The sequence below is a fragment of the Moschus berezovskii genome, chromosome 28 (genome assembly GCF_049115385.1).
Source record: "Moschus berezovskii isolate FMDL1 chromosome 28, NW_MosBer_1.0, whole genome shotgun sequence".
NCBI lineage: Eukaryota > Metazoa > Chordata > Mammalia > Artiodactyla > Moschidae > Moschus > Moschus berezovskii.
The window spans coordinates 26,904,754-26,927,264 of NC_142487.1; the positions used below are offsets into that span (position 1 = coordinate 26,904,754).

Below are 22,511 nucleotides of genomic sequence, written 5' to 3' on the forward strand. Positions count from 1 at the left end.
GCTGGTAACCTCGTTATCCAGATGTGGGCAGGTGGTGAGAATCCGCACCTGAGCTGGGGGGCGGTCCAAAAGCACAGGCAGATTTTTCACAGCTGCAGTGGCCTGGGCTGGGAGGAAATGAAGCTCAGACTCTGCCGGGAACCAAGACGGGGGCACCTGAGGTTATCAACCAACCGCGCGCGTGGAATATCCACAGGCAGTCACCCAGCTTTTGGTTCACTAAGCTGATTTTTCCATTGGGAAGGCTGGAAACATCCTATAGGGAAGGGGTCTTGGAGATTTCCATTGGCCGCTGTTCCATCCAGGGGGTTCATGAAGCTTTTCTCTGCGAGGGCTGGCGGTCTCGGGTGGGCCTGGCATGGACGCTGTCTAGTGGTGTGAGAGGCACTCCGCGTGCGCCGGGACGGAGAGGCGGGCCCTGTGGGCACGAGCTCTTACCCAGCGCTGTTCATTCACAGCACTTATCACAGCTTGTAACTGCATACTTCCGTAATTAATTCATTTTGCCTGGAAGGATCTGTGTCTGTTTTGCCAAAAATCTACAGGAGGATGGGGATTATGACTCTTTGCTCACCCGTGTTTGGCTGCACAGTGCAGTGTGTGGCAGACAACAAGCATTTGATAAATATTTGCTAAAGAAAAGTGAGACGTATAAACTAATTTGGCGTGTGTTTAAGGTACCCTGATAAAGAGTGCTACATATTGCTTAGAAATAGCCTTTCCTTTTACTATGGAACTCCACCTCCCGTGTGGCCCAACTGATGAGAATCCCTTTATCTTCACACAAGGGAACTTCAGCTACCATGCATGGGGCCTTTTCCCCAAACTCTATTTTAACCTCTTTTTTAGGTAGTCAGCTTATTTCCCCTCCAAAGGAAACTTTCCATGGAATTCTACTACCAAACCAATTGAAGGCTGAATTGTTCACGGTGCAGTGGGAGTCGCAGGGGCCGGGGTGGGGGTCGGGGGCCTGCCCTCACAAGTTTCCCCCTAAAGCATCTCCAATGATCTTCAGAGAGTTCCGGGTTGAAAAGCCCACCATGGGGGTCCCAGGGGATTGCCCCAACTGGGGAGGTGAGCCTCTGAGACTCAGATTCAGTGGAAGATGGGTCCTAAGACCTTGGCTCAGACTCAAATGCTGGGACCACACCCAGTCCCCTGGGGGGTAGCCTACCCAGAATGCAGGTTTTGGCTCGCAAGAGAAACTGCTTTCCCCATCACCATGCATACAGACTTCTTTAGGACAGGGTGTCAGGACAAAACACAGCCCAACCATGTAAGAAGAATAACTGTTACTAGGCATGTAGAATCTTACCAAAAGCACTTCACAGTGTCAAGTCCCTAACTGAATACCAGCTCAGTTGTTACATGGACCTGTTATGAATAATGAACATAGCTACTGAAGGACACAGCTAGGCAGTGGAAATAAAAATGGAGTCACAACACACATGGAATTCCCCAGGGTGCTTGCTTTGAAGATCTCACATAAAGAATGTGAGGTCCCTGGGGGAATGTGTAAAAGGGTCTTTCTTTTCTAGGATATCTCTAAGGCGGTATTTGTTGCAGGAGCATGTCAAGTCCAAGGTTTTATGCTGTAACAGTTACAGTTGTGTTTGTTTTTCTCAAATGGAAAATTATTTTTTGATTTCTTGTGAAACATACATGCTAACTGTGCCAGGAAAATTTTCATCTGTTTCCCTGAACTCATTATTAAAAACTTTAGATGGCTCTATTCTACTAGTTGTTTGGCCTGGATTCCTGTGGATAAATTTCCTTTTCAGGGAAGGTTATCTGAAAGATGTTAAGGTTACATACTGAGCTGCTCTGTGACAGGCTGGAGTGGGGGGAGGGGGGAAGTGAGGAGGGGTCTTCTGTCAACCCAGGGGGACAGGGGGATGCCGGGTGCCTAGTCACGAAGGATACTGTCCCCTGTGTGCCTGGGGGCAGGCTTCACGAGCTGACAGCCGAACGAACCCGGGAGAGGGAGCAGGGCCACAGCCAGGGGCCCTATGCCTGGTGCCTGGTACCTGATGGAGGGACACTCCCCCTCCCCCATACCAAACGCCAACATGCACTTGTTTTTTACCTGCTTGGCTGTGAAACACACTTGTCTGAGTTTATATGGTAGAAGTGGCTTCCGTTGGCCAGTTCATTCCGTGGCAGGTGTTAGAATTAATACAGAAGGAGAGACAAGACAGCCTTCCTTTAGCACTGCCCCCAGGCTTTGGCACTGTAAAGCTTATAATGTCTCCCTTTGCAATTGGAAAGGGAGGAGGATTTTCTTAAACTAAAATGTAGCCCCTTCTAATTTGGATAGGAGAATTTTATGTCCATTGCTTTCTGAAACAGAGCCAATCTATAAAGTCCTATTCTGAGTTCTAGTTATCAGAGTGCAAAAAACTGAAGTCAATATTTCTGGTAAAGACCTTTCCCTCCATGAAACATGAAGCAGATCACTCAGACTAACAAATTTTATGCCCCCTTCCCCCCCTCCATCCCCACTGCCGAAAGCCTATTCTATTAGGTTTTAAGCAGAAGTCCTGTTCAGACAGTGAAGCTTTGGTTTTCCATCCATAGCTAAAAGATACATTAGGAATAACAATGCATTATTATATCTTATCTTTGAAAAATATAATTTGGGTATACAGAGTATATATTTTATCCTATGGTAGTAGCCCAAGTTTTGGAAATGTGAGGATAAATAACTGTTTTACACGTTGTCCAATCCAGCAGATTGAGATGATAAAATACAGGTTATTGTATATTTTGCTAGAAAATACTATCTGGAATCGTCTCATAAATCCCAGATATTACCACCTTCCATTCATTCCATTAATATATTATCCTAGCTTCTGGCCAAACACGCAGTTTAGCTGCATTTTATGAGTACTCAATAATATAGAAGAAAAAAACCCCGATATTTCTACATACAATTCACTGTTTAAAAGGTAATAAAATTCCTCATTAAAAAATCAAAGATGAAGCTCATGTCTCATAAAGCCTTGCATAATTTTTTTTTTTTAAGCATTCATCCATCCACACACTTTAAATACTGCGTTCCACAAGCAGACAAACATTAAATACATTCCAGATGGGAATCAACATCTGCTCAGTTCATCTCTGGGAACCCGCGGTGGGTGAGGGCTCCGGCTGTGAAGGTTAGGTTCTGGAGAGACTGAACGGGGGAGGAGGGATCCCAGGAAAGGAGCTCTGAGGAGGTGTCTGCGTTCAGCTGTAGCATTGGGGTGGACAGCTGCCAGCGACTTGGTGCAGGGAAGAAACAGTGGAGTCAAGTGTTGGTGAAAACCTCGGCCACCGGCTGGCTGACGGAGCCCCGTTTCTAACAGGATGGGGACAAGGGAAGAAAGGCTGGAGTCACTTCAGATTTGCACATGCAGCCCTTCCTACCATTCTGAAGGAAGACCAAGAAGTGGCAATAGAACAGCCACCGCGATTGTCTTCAAACAAGCTCTCCCAGGAGAGTGAAATGATGGCGGCGTTAAAGGAGATGGAGAAAGAAAATTAAACACAAACCACCGGGAAATTCAGGGGGACACTGCGGGGTGAGAAATGGGAACACGAGCAAAGAGAAGCTGTAACAGTGGTCTCGTGAGACGCTCAACATACAGGCAGAGGCCTCCCGAACGGGTCCATGAAACACCGTCCTGGGTGTCAGACGACAAAGCAGACATGAAGGAACCTGTAAGCTGCCCGTTAAGACCACGAGCTCCCCCAACAACATTCCAAAGGAGCAGACGCTCCTACGGGTCCCTTGAGCACTTGCTCCTGGTTATCCAGAGAAAGCCTTTTTCTGGAATGTGGGTCCCTCTAGGACCCAGAGGTTTAAGAGCAAACACGACTTCAGGGGAGGTTTGGGAATATGGTTTCCAAGTGCTTCCTGTGTTTGCTGGGGAAGGGAAATCAAGAAGACCTACAAGAATGGAACTTGGACTAAATTATGGAAAATTAAGGAGAAATGGGAAGGGTGGGAAGGAAATTTTTGGCAAATGAGGAAGACTGTTGTTTTTCCACTCCCCATTCAAGAGATCTTTCAATTATGTATCATTTTCAATATGTCGCCAAGCTTGGCTGGCCCCAGACAAGGGCTTCTCATGCCTGTGCTTCCTTGCTAAGTCATGTCTGACCCTTTATGACCCCATGGACTGTGGCCCACCAGCCCTCTCTGTCCATGGGGATTCTCCAGGCATGAATACTGCAGTGGGTTGCCATGCCCTCCTCCAGGGGATCTTCCCAACCCAGGGGTCAAACCTGGGTCTCCTGCATGCAGGCAGATTCTTTACCATCTGAGCCACCAAGGAAGCCCAGGAAAACTGGAGTGGGTAGCCTATCCCTTTCTCCACGGGCACTTCCTGGCCCAGGAATTGAACTGCGGTCTCCTGTATTGCAGGCGGATTCTTTACCAGCTGAGTCACCAGGGAAGCCCTCAGTTTACCTGCTTCTGTGACGCAGAGGTGCCCCTGCCCAAGGTTCTCCTGTTTATCTCTCACCATCACCCCACTCCCCTGCCAACAACTGAAGCCAAGCAACCTCCTTCCAGCCCTGAGCTCTGCTGTCCATTGAGTCAACCTGGATCACAGCCTAAAGGCATCTGGTGGGCACCTGGTCACAGCCAGGAAACTCTGCACCTCTCCCCAAGGGTCAGGTACCCTTATTTAACAAATAATCTTGTGGTTTACTAAGCAAGCCCACTCATTCAATCAAATATCAGGTTGGCCAGAAATTTCTCCAACATCCAGGAACTTTTTGGCCAGCCCACAGCTTTTAAATGTCCTAGCAAACCAGAAGCTCACTGTTCCTATGTGAACCAGGGCACTGCACTCACTCACTTTTTGCCTTGAAAACAGGATTTATTCCTACAGTGAGAGTAATTTTCTTCTTTGAATAGGATATTTATATATAAGTGTGGCATGAACCCTTAACAATCACGTGCATGAGTGATAAACAGCTTCAGTGTCTGACTCTGTGTGACCCCAAGGACAGTAGCCCACCAGGCTCCTCTGTCCATGGGATTTTCCAGGCGAGAATACTGGAGTGGGTTGCCTTGCTCATCTTCAGGGGATCTTCCCGACCCAGGGATCAAACCTGCGCTTCTTATATCTCCTGCATTGGCAGCCGGGTTCTTTACCACTAGCCCCAAAGCTGATCACCGAAGAATCGATGCTTTTGAACTGTGGTGCTGGAGAAGACTCTTGAGAGTCCCTTGGACTGCAAGGAGATCCAACCAGTCCAGTCTAGAGGAGATCAGTCCTGGGTGTTCATTGGAAGGACTGATGCTAAAGCTGAAACTCCAATACTTTGGCCACCTCATGAGACGAGTGGACTCACTGGGAAAGAGTCTGATGCTGGGAGGGATTGGGGGTGGGAGGAGACAGGGATGACAGAGAATGAGATGGCTGGATGGCATCACCGACTCGATGGACATGAGTTTGAGTGAACTCCGGGAGTTGATGATGGACAGGGAGGCCTGGCGTGCTGTGATTCATGGGGTCGCAAAGAGTCAGACACGACTGAGCGACTGAACTGAACTGAACTGAGCGTCACCTGGGAAGCCCCTAACAGTCATATCTGAGTGTTACTATGTGGCCACTTACAGGGCAGTCTATATGGGACTGTGAATTTTCTCCATCTATTCTAATCTCCACTCCTCTTCTGTCTTTAATCAAAATTACTAAAGTATTAGTTGCTCAGTTATGTGCAACTCTTTGCAATCCCATGGACTGTAGCCTGCCAAGTTCCTCTGTCCATGGAATTCTCCAGGCAAGAATACTGGAGTGGGTTGCCATTCCCTTCTCCAGGGGATCTTCCTGACCCAGGGATGGAACTCGGGTAAACAAGCTTGGGTAGGAGGATAGAATATTTTAAATCTGTCAGATTGACAAGGAAAAAGAATTATCCACTGAGGTAAATATATATTGTCGTCTCCCCCTTTCCACTGAAAACGGTTAATTTTGATATGGAGGTGTAGTAGTCTATTTTGGGACATGTACCTATATATTTTTTAAATAAGTAAACTAATTTTGGAGTGACTCTGAGGAGATACCCCATGTCCAAGGGCAAAGAAGAAGCCCCAGCAAGATGGTAGGAGGGGTGAATTCGCATTTAGAATCAAACCCTATACCCGCCAGAGACGCTCAGAGGCTCAAACAAACGTTGTGCGCACCAGGACCCAGGGACCCACAGAGACTGAGACAGAACCGTGTGTGAGCGTCTCCTGAGGAGGTGCGGGTCAGCAGTGGGCTCCCGCAGGGGCAGGGGCTCTGGGTGATGCAGACCTGGGCATGGCATAAGCCCTCTTGGAGGAGGTCGCAATTAACCCCACCATAGAGCCGTCAGAACTCACACAGGACGGGGAAACAGACCCTTGGAGGCACAGCAGAACCCTGTATACCAGGCCCAGGAGAAAGGAGCAGTGACCCCGCAGGACACTGACCCAGACCCGCCTGTGAGTGTCCGGGAGTCTCCGGTGGAGGCGTGGGTCGGCGGTGGCCGCTGCAGGGTCGGGGGCACTGGGTGCAGCGGTGCATCATGGGGCCTTTGGGAGGAGGTCGCCGTCACCCTCATCATCTTCACCGAAGTGTGGCCCCAGGTCAATCAACAGGAGGGAACACAGCCCCGCCCTTCAGCAGAAAACCGAATTAAAGATCTACTGAGCACGGCCCTGCCCATCAGAGGAAGGCCCAGTTTCCCCCTCAGTCTCTCCCATCAGGAAGCTTTCATAAGCCTCTATCCTTCTCCATCAGAGGGAGCTGACAGACTGAAAACCACAATCTCAGAAAACTAGCCAATCTGATCACGTGCACCACAGCCCTGTCTAACTCAATGAACTGTGAGCCATGCCGTGTGGGGCCACCCAAGACGGACGGGTCATGGTGGAGAGTTCTGACAAAACGTGGTCCGCTGGAGAAGGGCATGGCAAACCACTTCAGTATTCTTGCCCTGAGAACCCCAGGAACAGTATGAAACTAACCAATCTGATCACATGCACCACAGCCCTGTCTAAATCAATGAAACTGTGAGCCATGCCGTGTGGGGCCACCCAAGGCGGACGGGTCATGGTGGAGAGTTCTGACAAAACGTGGTCCACTGGAGAAGGGCATGGCAAACCACTTCAGTATTCTTGCCCTGAGAACCCCAGGAAGAGTATGAAACTAACCAATCTGATCACATGCACCACAGCCCTGTCTAGCTCAATGAAACTGTGAGCCATGCCACGTGGGGTCACCCAAGATGGACGGGTCATGGTGGAGAGTTCTCACAAAATGTGGTCCACTGGAGAAGGGCATGGCAAACCACTTCAGTATTCTTGCCCTGAGAACCCCATGAACAGTATGAAAAGGCAAAATGTTAGGACACTGAAAGATGAACTCCCCGGGTCGGTAGGTGCCCAACATGCTACTGGAGATCAGTGGAGAAATAACTCCAGAAAGAATGAAGGGATGGAGTCAAGGCAAAAACAACACCCAGTTGTGGATGGGACTGGTGATGGCAGTAAAGTCCGATGCTGTAAAGAGCAATATTGCATAGGAACCTGCAATGTTAGGACCATGAATCAAGGCAAGTTGGAACTGGTCAAACAGGAGTTGGCAAGACATTCTAGGAATCAGTGAACTAAGATGGACGGGAATGGGTGAATTTAACTCAGATGACCATTATATCTACTACTGTGGGCAGGAATCCCTTAGAAGGAATGGAGTAGCCATCATAGTCAACAAAAGAGTCTGAAATGCAGTACCTGGATGCAATCTCAAAAATGACAGAATGATCTCTGTTCATTTCCAAGGCAAACCATTCAATATTACAGCAATCCAAGCCTATGCACCAACCAGTAATGCTGAAGAAGCCGAAGTTGAACGGTTCTATGAAGATCTACAAGACCTTCTAGAACTAACACCCAAAAAAGATGTCCTTTTCATTATAGGGGACTGGAATGCAAAAGTAGGAAGTCAAGAAACACCTGGAGTAACAGGCAAATTTGGCCTTGGAGCACGAAATGAAGCAGGGCAAAGGCTGATAGAGTTGTGCCAAGAGAACACACTGGTCGTAGCAAACACCCTCTCCCAACAACACAAGAGATGACTCTATACATGGACATCACCAGATGGTCAATACAGAAATCAGATTGATTATATTCTTTGCAGCCAAAGATGGAGAAGCTCGATACAGTCAGCAAAAACAAGACCAGGAGCTGACTGTGGCTCGGATCATGAACTCCTTATCGCCAAATTCAGACTTAAATTGAAGGAAGTAGGGAAAACCACTAGACCATTCAGGTATGCCCTAAATCAAATCCCTAATGATTATACAGTGGAAGTGAGGAATAGATTTAAGGGATTAGATCTGATAGATAGAGTGCCTGATGAACTATGGACAGAGGTTCATGACATTGTACAGGAGGCAGTGATCAAGACCATCCCTGTGGAAAAGAAATGCAAAAAGACAAAATGGTTGTCTGAGAAGGCCTTACAAAAAACTATGAAAAGAAGAGAAGTGAAAGACAAAGGAGATAAGGAAAGATATACCCATTTGAATTCAGAGTTCCAAAGAACAGCAAGGAGAGATAAGAAAGCCTTCCTCAGTGATCAATGCAAAGAAATAAAGGAAAACAATAGAATGGGAAAGACTAGAGATCTCGGCAAGAAAATTAGATTCCAAGGGAACATTTCATGCAAAGATGGGCTCAATGAAGGACAGAAATGGTATGGACCTAACAGAAGCAGAAGAGATTAAGAAGAGGTGGCAAGAATACACAGAACTATACAAAAAAGATCTTCATGACCCAGATAATCACGATGGTGTGATCACTCACCTAGAGCCAGACATCCTGGAATGCGAAGTCAAGTGGGCCTTAGGAAGCATCACCCCAAAGCTAGTGGAGGTCATGAAATTCCAGTTGAGCTGTTTCAAATCCTAAAAGATGATGCTGTGAAAGTGCTGCACTCAACATGCCAGCAAATGTGGAAAACTCAGCAGTGGTCACCGGACTGGAAAAGGTCAGCTTTCATTCCAATCCCTAAGAAAGGGAAGGCCAAAGAATGCTCAAACTACCACATGATTGCACTAATCTCACAACGCTAGTAAAATCATGCTCAAAATTCCCTAAGCCAGGGTTCTACAGGACGTGAACCGTGAAATTCCAGATGTTCAAGCTGGTTTTAGAAAAGGCAGAGGAATCAGAGATCAAATTGCCAACATCCATTGGATCATCGAAAAAGCAAGAGAGTTCCAGAAAAACATCCACTTCTGCTTTATTGACTATGCCAAAACCTTTGACTGTGTGGATCACAATAAACTGTGGAAAATTCTTAATGAGATGGGAATACCAGACCACCTCACCTGCCTCCTGAGAAATCTGTATGCAGGTCAAGAAGCAACAGTTAGAACTGGACATGGAACAACAGACTGGCTCCAAATCGGGAAAGGAGTACGTGAAGGCTGTATATTATCACCCTGCTTATTTAACTTATATACAGAGTACATCAAGAGATATGCCGGACTGGATGAAGCATAACCTGGAATCAAGATTGCTGGGATATCAACAACCTCAGATATGCAGGTGACACCACTTTTATGGCAGAAAGCAAAGAAGAACTAAAGAGCCTCTGATGAAAGTGAAAGAGGAGAGTGAAAAGGTTGGCTTAAAACTCAACATTCAGAAAACTAAGATCATGGCACCTGGTCCCATCACTTCATGGGAAATAGATGGGGTAACAGTGGAAACAGTGGCAGAGTTTATTTGTTTGGACTCCAAAATCACTGCAGATGGTGATGGCAGCCATGAAAGTAAAAGATGCTTACTCCTTGGAAGGAAAGTTATGACCAACCTAGAAAGCATATTAAAAAGCAGAGACATTACTTTGCCAACAAAGATCCGTCTAGTCAAGGCTATGGTTTTTCCAGTAGTCATGTATGGATGTGACAATTGGTGTATAAAGAAAGCTGAGCTCTGAAGAATTGATGCTTTTGAACTGTAGGGTTGGAGAAGAGTCTTGAGAGTCCCTTGGACTGCAAGGAGATCCAACCAGTCCATACTAAAGGAAATCAGTCCTGAATATTCATTGGAAGGACTGATGCTGAAGCTGAAACTCTAATACTTTGGCCACCTGATGGGAAGAACTGACTCATTTGAAAAGACCGTGATTGAAAAGATTGAGGGCCGGAGGAGAAGGGGATGACAGAAGATGAGATGATAGGATGGCATCACCGACTTGATAGACATGAGTTTGAGTAAACTCTGGGAGTTGGGGATGGACAGGGAGGCCTGGCGTGCTGCAATCCATGGGGTCACAAAGAGTCGGACACGACTGAGCAACTGAACTGAACTGAACCTCACATTTTCTTAGAACTCTTTCCCCCTTTTTGATAGGCTGCCAAATTTTAAGATAATGTGAGTACCTAATTCAGAAATTAGAATTCCCTGCAAAATAAGGAATTCAAAGAAAAGTTGCCCAGTAGATTTTCTGGCGAAGCACTGAAATCAATAATTTCGTTCCTGGTGTCTTTAGGATGTCTAGCAGGAGACTCTGAAAACAGTGTCTGGAAGAGGAGAAGTAGGAAGAAGAAAGGGGAAGAGCAAAGAAAATAAAAACGTATCTTTTTTTCGGTCTCCGGTGATGTTTTGTTTTTGTTCTTTGGAGGATTTCACCGCAGGGGAAAACACTCTTCCTCTGGCATGGCGATGTGGGATGCACTAAGGGTAGAAGTCTCTGGGGGCTCCCGAGTCTCTTGTCTCAGTTCTTCCTGGGGAGTCATCTCCGGAGCCCAAGTCCAGGGTCTCCGGATAGCTGGAAAATTCCTGAGGTAACGGGGACTCCTCTGCTGAAGGGTGAGTCCGGTGCCCGAACACCTTTTCCTGCAGTTCGGTGATATCGTTACGGATTTCCGCCAGCACGATCAGCAGGAAATCGAAAGAACCGGGGGGTCCCTGCACAGGAGAGAAGAGTCAAACCAGACGACCAGAGACCCACCCCTTGGCTGACTCAGGGCTCCCAGAGGCGCCGTAGTCGGCTGCCCCCGTCTGCTGGAGACCACCTGGTCAACTGTGTGTCTTGAACAGGGGAAACCTCAGGCCCACAAAAACTGCTGGTGGATGCCGCCCTGTGTTCCTTCACCTCCCGGATGCGCTGTGGTGACACCGGGACCTCTCCTGGTAGAACGATGGAATATGAGAATGCCCCTCCTAGGTTACCTTCCAAAGAACCCTGGGAGGCGGAGAGCAGTGGTTAAAAGGCTGGGGTTCTCTTGGATTTGAACCTCAGCTCTGCCACTTCCAATATTGTACGACACAGCTGAAAACAGACTTAGGACATACTAGGGTTTGGAATCTTAAGGGAAGACTTTCCAAGTAAAGACTGTCGTTGTTGCTGTTTAGTCTCTAAGTCGTGTCCAAGTCTTTGGTGACCCCATGGACTGTAGCCCGCTAGGTTCCATTGTCCATGGAATTCTCCAGACAAGAACACAGGAGTGGGTAGCCATTCCCTTTCTCCAGGGGATCTTCCAAACCAAGGGATCAAACCCACGTCTCCTGCATTGGCAGGTGGATTCTTTACTGATGAGCCACCAGGGAAACGCAAAGAAAGATTAGCCATGACAAAAACAAACAAAACCAGGAAGTGGATTTTTAAAACCCAACCAGGTGCAAAAGGCTCTTGTGATTCTTCCTGTAACCACGGAGCTCTCTGTGGCCGGGCTGAGCCACAGCTGCAAGGGGCCGGCTGTTGCTAACAAGACCAACTAGGAAGGCTCCCCCGAGAGGCAGCCCCGAGCGCGCTGCCCTGGGGAAGCAGGAAACAGGCAGGGCTACTTACTGGAGACCCTCTGGGGCCCGGTGCGCCTCTTTCCCCCTGAAAACAGAAGGGTCAGGGTTAGCATCTGGGCCACATGGGTGCTGCCACCCCCGGCTCCATTCAGACCATCTCCCCACACAAGACAGCCAGTATCTCCTGCGGGAAACAAGCGTCAGCTTCCCGCTGCACTCCTGGGGCTGCTGCTCTGAACCGAAAGGCTTGAGTCAAGTGCCTCGTGTTTCCGTTTCCCCCGAGGCCGTGTGTTTTCCAACCAGATCTCCAAGGAGGGAAGCTGGTGTTTCCAGGCAGTGTGTGGAATAGCTTAGAAGCTTCTAAAGTAACTCACACTGACTTTTTTATGAGGCCAGTGGGGCAGGCAGCCCCCCAGCGTGAAACCACCCACTTGCACAGACTGGAACTTCTCCTGTTCTTGACTTAAACACAGCAAAGAAATTAGGAACACACGTAAAACAGCCCCACAGAGAAGCCTGGCTGAATAGAAAAATATGCTACCATGACAACCAGGAGGCTTAACGTTTATAGGGGTAGTTTTTTCTTCCAAGTGGTTTTTTGCGGCTGTTTTTGTTATTGAGATTGTTCCATGGCTTTTTAGACTTTCCTCCCAGCTTTGGGGACAAAAAGTATATCTGTGTCTCAACTTGGCCACGTGCAAAGCGGGGACAGTGAACCATGCTTGAGCTCCAGGTGATGCCTGCAAGGAGGCAGAGACAGAGGAACCGAGGCGTGTAAGGACCACTTGGGAGACGTACCTTAGAGCCATCTCTTCCTGGGGCGCCTGGCGGACCCTACAAGGCAAAGGGACCTAGTTTAGCAGAAGGAACGTGCATTCCCCAAGCACGGCTGGGAGTGCTGATGAAATACTGACCACAGGGCCCCTCCGGCCTTGCTTAATGTGGGACAGGTCAGGAGATGGTCCCACGGGTCCCATCGAGCCCCGAGGGCCGGGCTGCCCAGGGGGGCCTGGGATCCCTGGGAAGCCGGGGCTCCCCTTCGGTCCTGGTGAGCCTGCAATCAAAGAGCATTTTGTTAGTCCATAGCCAGGGAGGAGGATGAGGCCTCTGGTGGCTGACAGTCCAGGCGCCCCTTGCAGCTGTTTCTCTTTGCACTCTGACCTTTGCCTTCTGACCTCTCCACTGAGATGTCCCATAGGCATTTTGAACATGACCTAAAATTGCCGTCCATCCCCATTTTTTTTCTAAAACATTTCTTGTATTGAAATTGTGTTGACTGACAACGCGTCAGTCTCAGGCGTTCAGCCAACCGATGCAGACTTCACACTCCTTTCATGGACCTGCCATCCCCACCCGTTCAAGCCAGGATCTTGGGAGTCTTCCTATAAATTCCTCTATTTCCATAAGCTCCTCATCAAATCAGTGACCGTTTCACCTCTTCAACATCTTTCACCTCCTTTAAGCTCTTTAATTCCACCAGTCTTGGGACCATCTGCTCTCAGCATCCCCCCATCACTGCAGGGCAGTGGTCAATGCAGCTGGGGAGCGGCTGGGGGTACAGGTTTCAACAGCAGGGGGACCTGCCTCTGAATCGTGGACAAGCTGCCTGACCTCTGTGAACCTTCGTTCCTCATTTGTAAAGCAGGGCTAGTAAGAATCTGCCTCACAGGGCAGTTTGGCTGTTGTTTAGTCGCTAAGTCGTGTCCAAGTCTTTTGTGACTCCATGGACTGTAGCCAGCAAGTCTCCTCTGTCCATGCGATTTCCCAGGCGAGAATACTAGAGTGGGTTGCCATTTCATTCTGGGGATCTTCCCACCCCAGGGATTGAACCTGCGTCTCTGGCATTGCAGGCAGGTTCTTCACCGTCTGAACCACCAGGGAAGCCCGTAGAACAACTATATACCCACTGCTCACCCCCCACTAAAGTGACAGCATCCTCCCATCGAAGGAATCTGGAAGCTTGGAGACCATGGAACACTCGAGGTAGAGTCAGTGACAACACACCCAAACCTGGCTCAGTTATTCATTAAACTGACCCAATTCTTCTTGCGAGCAGCCTGCGTGCCCATCTCCACGAGTAATTATTATGTACCCAGACTCCACTGTTCCTCTGCAAACAGTATCTGGCATTCAGATCAGAATTTTAAGGTACATTATAAAAAACTCAAACCAACACCCAAACAAAACTACTTCCCTCAAAATTAAACAACTCCCATTCAAGAAATTCAGCAATCAACGGGATCAGACTCAGAGGCAACCCAGGTGTTAGGGTTATCACACAGGCACTTCAAGATAACAACACACGTTACAGGTGCTGGAGGAAGTCTGCCCGAACAGGTGGGAGAATTTCAGCTCTAGTTTTGCTTCTGTCATCTGTGCTTCTGGTATCATAAGCAAGAAATCACTGCCAATGTCGTGAAAGTTCTCACCTATGTTTTCTCCTAGGAGTTTTATAGTCTCAGGTCTTACATTTAGGTTTTTAATCCATTTTGCATATGGTAGAAAGCAAGGGTCCAACTTCATTCTTTAGCATAGGGGAGGATGCTGTGTTTTAACCCTTTTTAGACCGTCAACTTTATGTGGGCATGGTTGTATTTTAATTGTCAGCACGCTCTCAGAGAAGCCCAGCTACAGAAAAGGCTGTTCAGTAGATGTTTCATGTCAAATGACTTTCACGAAGAGAAGAGATGGGCTGACTGCTGTGCTGTCACTATTTCTCAGCGGTGTCGTCCTTAGCGCTATACTGATCCCTCTCTTTCAAATGCACACAGGACTCCCTTTTTGATGGCACACGGCTCCTACAATTGGCAGAACACAGTGATAGAAAGGAATGACTCTCGGGCACTGGAAAACAAGACAAAAGCCCCAAAGACTTCAGACTTACCATATTCAGGGAAGTCTCTTCTAGCTCACAAAGTAACTGAGCCAACATTAAAGACTTAATTATTCCATCCAAGTATGTCTCACCCCTTCCTCTAAATGCTGGTTCCAGGTACATCCTTGAAAGAGTTTACCTGCTCCCTCTCAAAACAAAACACAAGGACAGGCCAGAGATCTTAGCTTACCTTCATTCAGGCAATCAGTGAGCTTTAGAGATCACTGTGACAAGGGCCTTTAAATTGTGGGGCTTTGATGAGCAAATGTCAGCACCTTCCATGTGACAGTGAGGGGCAGAGAGCAGCCACCACTCCACACCAAAGCCAAAGGACTCCAACCCGGTAGAGCTCCTGGCTTGGAGCCCCAGGCTGTGATTCATCAGACTGCAGGACTGGACTGTTAGTTAAGGGGAGGAGAATCCAGCTCTCCCTCTAGCTGCCCTGACACATCTCGGTGGAGAGCATCGCACACCACAATGCTAGAAGCCAGGAGGGAGAAGGAAACAGGATTGGAAGAGAAAGCAAGGGCACTGCCAAAGCTAGTCCTCAGCGACTCTCTGCCCCAGCAAGGCCCCTGGACAGCTCACACTACGCTGGAAACCAGATGGCAAGACTGGAATGGAAAGCCCGCAGGTCATTCATTAGGAAGAAAGAGGCCAGTGGCTCCCCTGTTCCTCGAATGTCCTTGTTGGAGTGATATGCAGACCGGCCTGGGGATGAATTTTCTCCAGGGAAGCAGAGCAAGGACATTTTCTTAGAGAAGGTCGGAGAACACTGTGCTAAGAGTCAATGTATAAGGAGAGACCCAAGCTTACTCAGCAGCAGCGAGAGGCTGCCTGCGCGTGGTGTCTGCTGGAGGAAAGAAGTCACGGGGACGAACGAGGGGAGAAACCAGTCTTGGGCCAGCTTGAGACCCAGGAGCCTGGGTTTTGATGGAAACTGGGTGAAGACGCTAGTGGAGAAGAAAGCACACAGTTTAGAAAGCGTTGAGCCTTTGCTGTTGCTGACCTTCCATCCTAAAAACCTGCCCGTGTCCTTCCAGCTTGGACCGGTCCTACCTTTCATGTTCGTCCATGTCCAGCTTGAGCCCCAAGTCCCCCGATCACTGCGGGCGACACTGATCTCTCCCTTCTTTAAGCTTCCACAGCAGGAAGCACCTGAGTTCTTTACTTGGGGTCAGATAGGTACTGTTTTATTCTACTTGCTTTCATTCCGTGTGCTTTGTTGTCCCCATTAAAATGTCAGGCGGTCACTCACAACACCCAGCTCACTGCTAGATGATGAGTGGTGGGGATAAGAAGTCCAAGTCTCAGAACATTCGCTAGCCCTAATGATATTTCCTTCACTAGTATGGGGAAAAAATACTGATCTACCTATGGAGAGACTCATAATAAAAGAGAAAACGTCCTGTCACTGTTTTAAGTTCTTGTGTATTTCCCGATGGAAAGATAGGATGTCTGGGATTTTGTTCAGCGTACAGGGGGGAATCTCCAAAACGGTACGCTGAAGAAGCCAGACAAAAGAATAGATTCCTTTTCACGAAGTTCCAGGACAGACAAAACTGCAGCGACAGGAAGCAGGTTGGTGGTTGCCTGGAGCTGAGGGTGTAGACTGCCGAGGGCACAAGGGCACTTTCTGGGGGTGATGGGAAGTTTCTATATCTGGATGTAGACCAGATCCCAGGTGGTGCTTAGTAAGGGCTTGATACAGGGTGCACGCAGGGCTTCCCCACTGGCTCAGCAGTAAAGAATCGGCCTGAGGCAAAGAAAACGCAGGAGACGCGGGGTCGATCCCTGGGTCGGGAAGATCGCCTGGAGGAGGAAATGGCAACCCGCTCCCGTGTTCTTGCCTGGAGAAGCCCATGGGCAGAGGAGCCTGGGCAGCTGCAGTTCGTAGGATTGCAGAGTCGGACATGACTGAAGTGACTGAGCATGGTTAGAGTGCAGGCATATATGGAAAACTCTCCAACCGTAACTTGGGTGTGTACATTTTACTGCATACAGTTGTATCTCAGTGAGGGTGACTTAATAAAGTGAAACATAGAGACAGATATAAAAATAAATATCAATGTAAGCGTGTTGACAAATAACAGGAGGAGGAGGAGAGAGGACTGGAAAACATGGCACGAGGCCGGCCATGAATCGTGAGAGCAGGTGACGAGCCCAGAGGTGTTCAGCACACCGTCCGACGTTCACACACGCTGGTGACGTTCACACATGCTGGTGTTAAAAAGAGTTTTCATTTTGTTTCTCTGTAACCTAACAATGATCTTTAAGACTCCAGTCCAGTCCAGGACGATGACTCTTTCCCCGATGACTGTTGGATATGAGGGTTTCTCAGGTTTGTCTATTTCTTGGCACACAGGCGTGGGGGTTCCCTGGACCCTGGCTTCTGCTCCCACCCACGGAAGCTAAAGAACTCCGTCCCATCGCCACTGAGCGTGAGCTCCTGGCGGGCCCTGGCTGGTGAACCTACCACCCTCTTGTGCCCCTCTTTACCCTCACTTCCCTGGTGGCTCAGCTGGTAGAGAACCCGCCTGCAGTGCGGGAGACCTGGCTTCGATCCCTGGGTTGGGAATATCCCCCGGAGAAGGGAAAGGCTCCCCACTCCCGTATTCTTGCCTGGAGAATCCCATGGACTATCCATGGACTTGCAAAGAGTCGGACATGGCTGAGTGACGCTCATGTTCATACTCACCAGGGGGGCCCTGGCCCCCAGGCAGGCCAGGAGGACCTGGAAGGTAGGCGTTTGAGGCCAGCGCCTTGGGACCAGTGATGTACTTGCCCAGGTCGGCAGCGCTGTTGGGGAGCAGGGCAACCTGCAAAGAGAAGAGGGACCTGGGTCAGGAGAGGGTGCCGGCCCCACTGCAGGCGGCGCGCTGTGCTCGTGTTGTCTGCAGAGGCTTCACAGCCTGTCCTGGCTCCTTTCCCCTTACCCGAACCCGTCAGAGCCAGAAGGACTAGAGAGATCCTCCTCCTAAACCCAGAGGCCTTCCAGTCAACACAACTTGCCTGAGATCGCTCAGCTGCCTAGTGGGTGACCCTGGATCGGCTGCAGTCTGCCTGAACATCATGAGACTCATGAATGCCGTAATCAACACAGTCGATCTGCTTCAGGCTTCAAGTTTGTTAAGCAATTTATGTATCAAATATTTGAGAAACTACTACGTGCCAGGCACCGGGCTCGGTTTTAAGGTGACCCCGGTGGCCAAGGCATGGTCCCGGCTCTGAAAGATCGCAGCCGTGGGAACCAGGAAAGCATGGATCACAGGTCACCTGCACACTCAGCTGGTTGGGAAACAATGACTGTGACGGCTTTAAAATATGTCCACAGATGTTGGGGCACTCCTCCCTTTAAAAGTGTTAGTCGCTCTATCGTGTCCGACTCTTTGTGACCCCATGGACTGGGGCCCGCCAGGCTCCTCCGTCCATGGAATTCTCCAGGCAAGAATACTGGAGTGGGTAGCCCTTCCCTTCTCCAGGGGATCTTCCCGATCCAGGGATTGAATGTGGGTCTTCTGCACTGCAGGCAGATATTTTTACTGTCTGAGTCACCAGGGAAGCCCTTTAAAAGGTGGAGGCTAAATTTCCACCCGCTGTGCTTAGGTACCTAACGAACAGAAAAAGACAAAACCGGCAGTGTGAACCTTCTGAGACAAGGTCTTAAAAGACTTCGTGCCTCCCCCACCCCCGCCCTGCCCTCTCAGTTCAGTTCAGTGGCTCAGTTGTGTCCAACTCTTTGTGACCCCATGGACCGCAGCACACCAGGCCTCCCTGTCCATCACCAACTCCCGCAGTTTACTCAAACTCGTGTCCATCGAGTCAGTAATGCCATCCAACCAGCTCATCCTCTGTCGTCCCCTTCTCCTCCTGCCCTCAATCTTTCCCAGCATCAGGGTCTTTTCCAGTGAGTCAGTTCTTCACATGAGGTGGCCAGAGAATTGGAGCTTCAGCATCAGTCCTTCCAATGAATAATCAGGGTTGGTTTCTTTTAGGATCATTTCCTAGTAACTGTATCGCACTCTCCTTTAGAAATGTTGTGAAATTTAGGAAATTTGAGCAAAGATGTTAAAAAGTCTCCTAAGGGCAACTGAAACTGAAGACAGCAAATTGCTCCAACCTGCCTGTGGGGCCCTGGCCACAGGGCCTGACTCTCTCATCTGTGAAACAAGGGTCATAATATCCACCTAAGAAGGGCTGTTGGGAGGGTGAAAGGGACGAAAGTCTTAAATGTGCCTGGCTCAGCGCCCAGCAACTGCAACCACAGACAGTGCGGATGCTCTGTGGGGGGGGTGGGGGGGTGCTCCCGGCTGTTTGCAGGCGGCCGTGTGACTCTGGGTCGGTCCCTTCGCCTTTGCAGGTGCTCGTCTTCACGTCTATAAAACCAGAGGTTCAGGCCAGACGAGCAAGTCTTTGGACGAAAATGTTATAACCAAGCCCAGCCCACTCCATGCCCTGTCCACCTTTCTTTGCTTCCTTGTGAAGTTCATGAGGTGACCCCGTCACCATCGACCTCAGCTTCCTGGCTGACCTCCTGCTGGGTAGTTCCCTCCTGGCTCCCGCCAGGTAGCCCTCTAAATGTCCACAGGACGAGCACAGAGCGAAGGTGCCTGCTCGTGGAGGCAGTCGGCCGGAAATCCTGGCTTGACGTTCCCCACAAACAGCAGACGGTGGGCTTGAGGGGGCGCAGGCGTTTGGGAAGAAGTTTGTAGGAAAAGTCTGCATTGCTCGTGGATTCCAATCAGTCAGTGGAATTACGGATATCAGCATCATACTAGCCTTCGTAACAAAGCTCCTACCTCGCAGGGCTATTGGTGTGAGGTTGCAAGGTGCGGCCTGTAAAGCACTTTATTAGCACTTATAATTCACATTTCTTATATTCTAGAGAACGTTTGCAGAGCTCTTTTTAGGTGGCAGGGACTATTCTAAGCCCTTGATAAATACTTACTCACTTGATGATTATGAAGTCCTATGTAGCACGTACTACTGTTATCTCCTTTTTCTAAAACTGACACAGACAGGTTAAGTCACTTACCCAGGGTCACACAGCCAGAAAATAGTGGGGCTGGGGCTTAAACCAAGCCCATCTGTTTCTGAAATCTGTGGCCCTCACCACAACACCCAGCTGCCTCTCAATATTACTCATGATACTTGGCAAATCAACCTGCAGTCACTCTCATACGGATTAGTCTTCCCAGGCCTCCTGAAAAGACCCATTGTACAGAGCAGCTAGACTGAGGTCGCAGAGGAAAGTACTGAGAAGCCACAGTCTGCTGGCACGAAAGGCAGTGCCAGAGCGAGCGAACAGCTGCCAGCTTGCAAAGCTGCTCACACTTGGGAAAGCTCATTGGTCTCTCGCTTCTGAAGATTCCGCTGCAGGCACCACCCTACTCGGCTGTGTGGGCTGACTTCCGCGGTGGGCTTGGCTTCTCAGCTAAGACAGGAAGCTTATTTAAGGCAAATCTTCATTCTGTGCCTTCTCGTCATTCATCATCTCCTAGCCCGTCACAGGCCACGGCAGGGGTTCACCGAACTCTCACGCTTCCCTTGACTGCTCTGCAGCGATGCAGCCTCAACGCAGATCGTTTCTGCTACAGGGACACGAGGGTATTGTTAAAAGCGTCCTCCTTCCACTGTGTCTGTGTGTGTGTATACACATACACGCCACAGCTTTCTTATCCATTCATCTGTTGATCGACACTTAGGTTGCTTTCATTGGCTACTGTAAATCATGCTGCTATGAACACTGGGTGGCATGTATCTTTTTGAATTAGCATTTTTTGTTTTCTTTGAAAGTGTTAGTCGGTCAGTCATGTCTGTCTCTTTGCAACCCCATGAACTGTAGCCCACTAGGCTCCTCTGTCCATGGGATTTCTCAGGCAAGAATACTGGAGTGGTGGCCATTCCCTTCTCCAGGGGATCTTCCTGACCCAGGGATTGAACCTGGGTCTCCTGCATTGCAGGAAGAGTTTTTACCATCTAAGCCTTTGTTTTCTTTGGATATACAAAAAAGAATGGAAATTTTCCATCTGCAGCAACGTGGTCCACTAGGAGAGCACTGTACTAAGTAAAGTTAGAGAAGGCCAAATACTCTCTGTGATTACTTACAGGTGGAACCAAAGCATAAAGCAAATGAACGAATATAAAAAATGGAAACTGCCCGATACAGAGCATGAACTAGCGGTTACCCCTGGGGAGAGGAACAGGGTAGGGGATTAAGAAGTATAAACTACTGTGCATAAAACAAGTAAGCTACAATAGTACATTGTACAGCTCAGGGGATACAGCCAATATTTCACAATAATTTAAAATGGAATATGACCTGTAAAAATATTGACAATGTTGAATACTTGAAACCAATATAACATTGTAAATCAACTATATTTCAATTAAAAAGTCAAACCTGAAAAAATAATAATTTCTTCATATCATTAAAAAACATAATAAATTAAAAAACTGGTCCCTTGGCTCAGATTTCTCTTCAGTGTTCTGATGGGACGAGACCCCTCCCTGCAAATTAAATGATGGAATCTTTACACCATTTTCAAAAAACAATTTTCAATTGGAAAATAAAAGCACAGAATCTGGGGACTTCCCTGGTGGTCCGGCGGCTGGGACTACGCAGGCACAGGTTCAAGTTCTGGTCAGGAAACTAAGATCCCATGTGTACTGGCGTGGCCAAAAACAAATAAATTTTAAAAATGTACCCAAACAAAGCAAAACAAAACCCCTACAAATCTATATCTCAGTGAAATCTTATAGCACAAACACCCTTTTAATGAACACCTAAGTCAAAACTCAGAACTTTGTCCCCATGCCCTGACCCATTCACCCCTCCTTCCCCCCAAAGTAACTACTATCCTGATTTTAATCACTTCATGTGCTTTAAAAAATAACTTATGACCCCACTGTGCAGGCCTAGATGTTACGGTTTAGTCTTACCCACTTGAAAAACACAAGATGTCTTTTAAGCTGCTTTTAACCTGCAGGGGGCTGCTCCACTTTTCCTGTCCTGAGCCTCTGCCCGTCAGGAGCCGAGGGCATCGGCCCTGCAGAGTTTCCCACAGTCGGGATTTCGCTGACTGCACCCTCACGGTGTCCTTCAGTACATCTGCGCACGGTTTTACGCGGTGGGGTTGGCCACGGTCCAGGACACCCGTAGCCTACTTCTGAGCCGAAGTGTGTGTGGGCAGCTGTCCCAGGCCCTGTCTCGAACGGAACACACGGCATCAGCAGTGGTGAGGAGGCTAACACGCAACTGACAAGCCCCGCAGCAGCACGGGAGAAGGGGTCAGGAGGCCCAGAGTGAGGGTCTGCGCGGCCTCCCCGGCAGCGACTGCAGCTGACAATGGGGGTGTCACGGTGAGAATTAAACGAGATCCTGGCTGTGAAACTGCTTCATCACCTGCAGAATACAACACATGCTACTAGACACCTTTAACAGTGCATTGCTCAGGAGGTCCCCAGTGGTACGGTGGGTAAGAATCCACCTGCCAATGCAAGGGCCACGGGTTCGATCCCTGCTCAGGGAAGATCCCACAGGGGGCGAAGCAACTAAGCACCTGTGCTGTAACTACTGAAGCCCGCGCTTCCCACAGCCCCTGATCCACAACAAGAGAAGCCGCTGCAATGAGAGACCCACACGCTGCAACCAAAGAAAGCCCGTGCACAGCGACGGAGACCCAGCACGGCCAAAACCGAAGGCGATAGGTAAAGAGTGTAACAGAAGGGTTGTTCCTTGTGGAGCTCCTTTAATGTCAGCTTCAGCTCAGACCTGCCACAATGGGCTCGTAGGCCTGGTGTGTGCGTGTGTGTGTTCAGTCGCTCAATCCTGTCCATCTCTTTGTGACCCCATGGACT

At 48.9% G+C, this 22,511-nt stretch overlaps 1 protein-coding gene across 2 annotated transcripts in view; it reads right to left on the reverse strand.

Moving 5' to 3' along the window:
* Positions 1-1,448: 1,448 nt before the first annotated feature.
* CCBE1 (collagen and calcium binding EGF domains 1) overlaps positions 1,449-22,511 on the reverse strand; it is a 239,656-nt gene continuing 218,593 nt past the window's right edge. Inside the window, exons 6-10 of one of the 2 annotated variants that reach the window (XM_088833507.1) lie at positions 17,350-17,470; positions 12,691-12,830; positions 12,575-12,610; positions 11,826-11,861; positions 1,449-10,942 (exon numbers count right to left, since the gene is read on the reverse strand). In XM_088833507.1, the coding sequence (XP_088689633.1) occupies positions 10,709-10,942; positions 11,826-11,861; positions 12,575-12,610; positions 12,691-12,830; positions 17,350-17,470 (567 nt within the window). In that variant the 3' untranslated portion in view covers positions 1,449-10,708. The remainder of the gene's footprint in view (positions 10,943-11,825; positions 11,862-12,574; positions 12,611-12,690; positions 12,831-17,349; positions 17,471-22,511) is intronic. The other variant, XM_055417468.2, reaches the window with a different exon arrangement.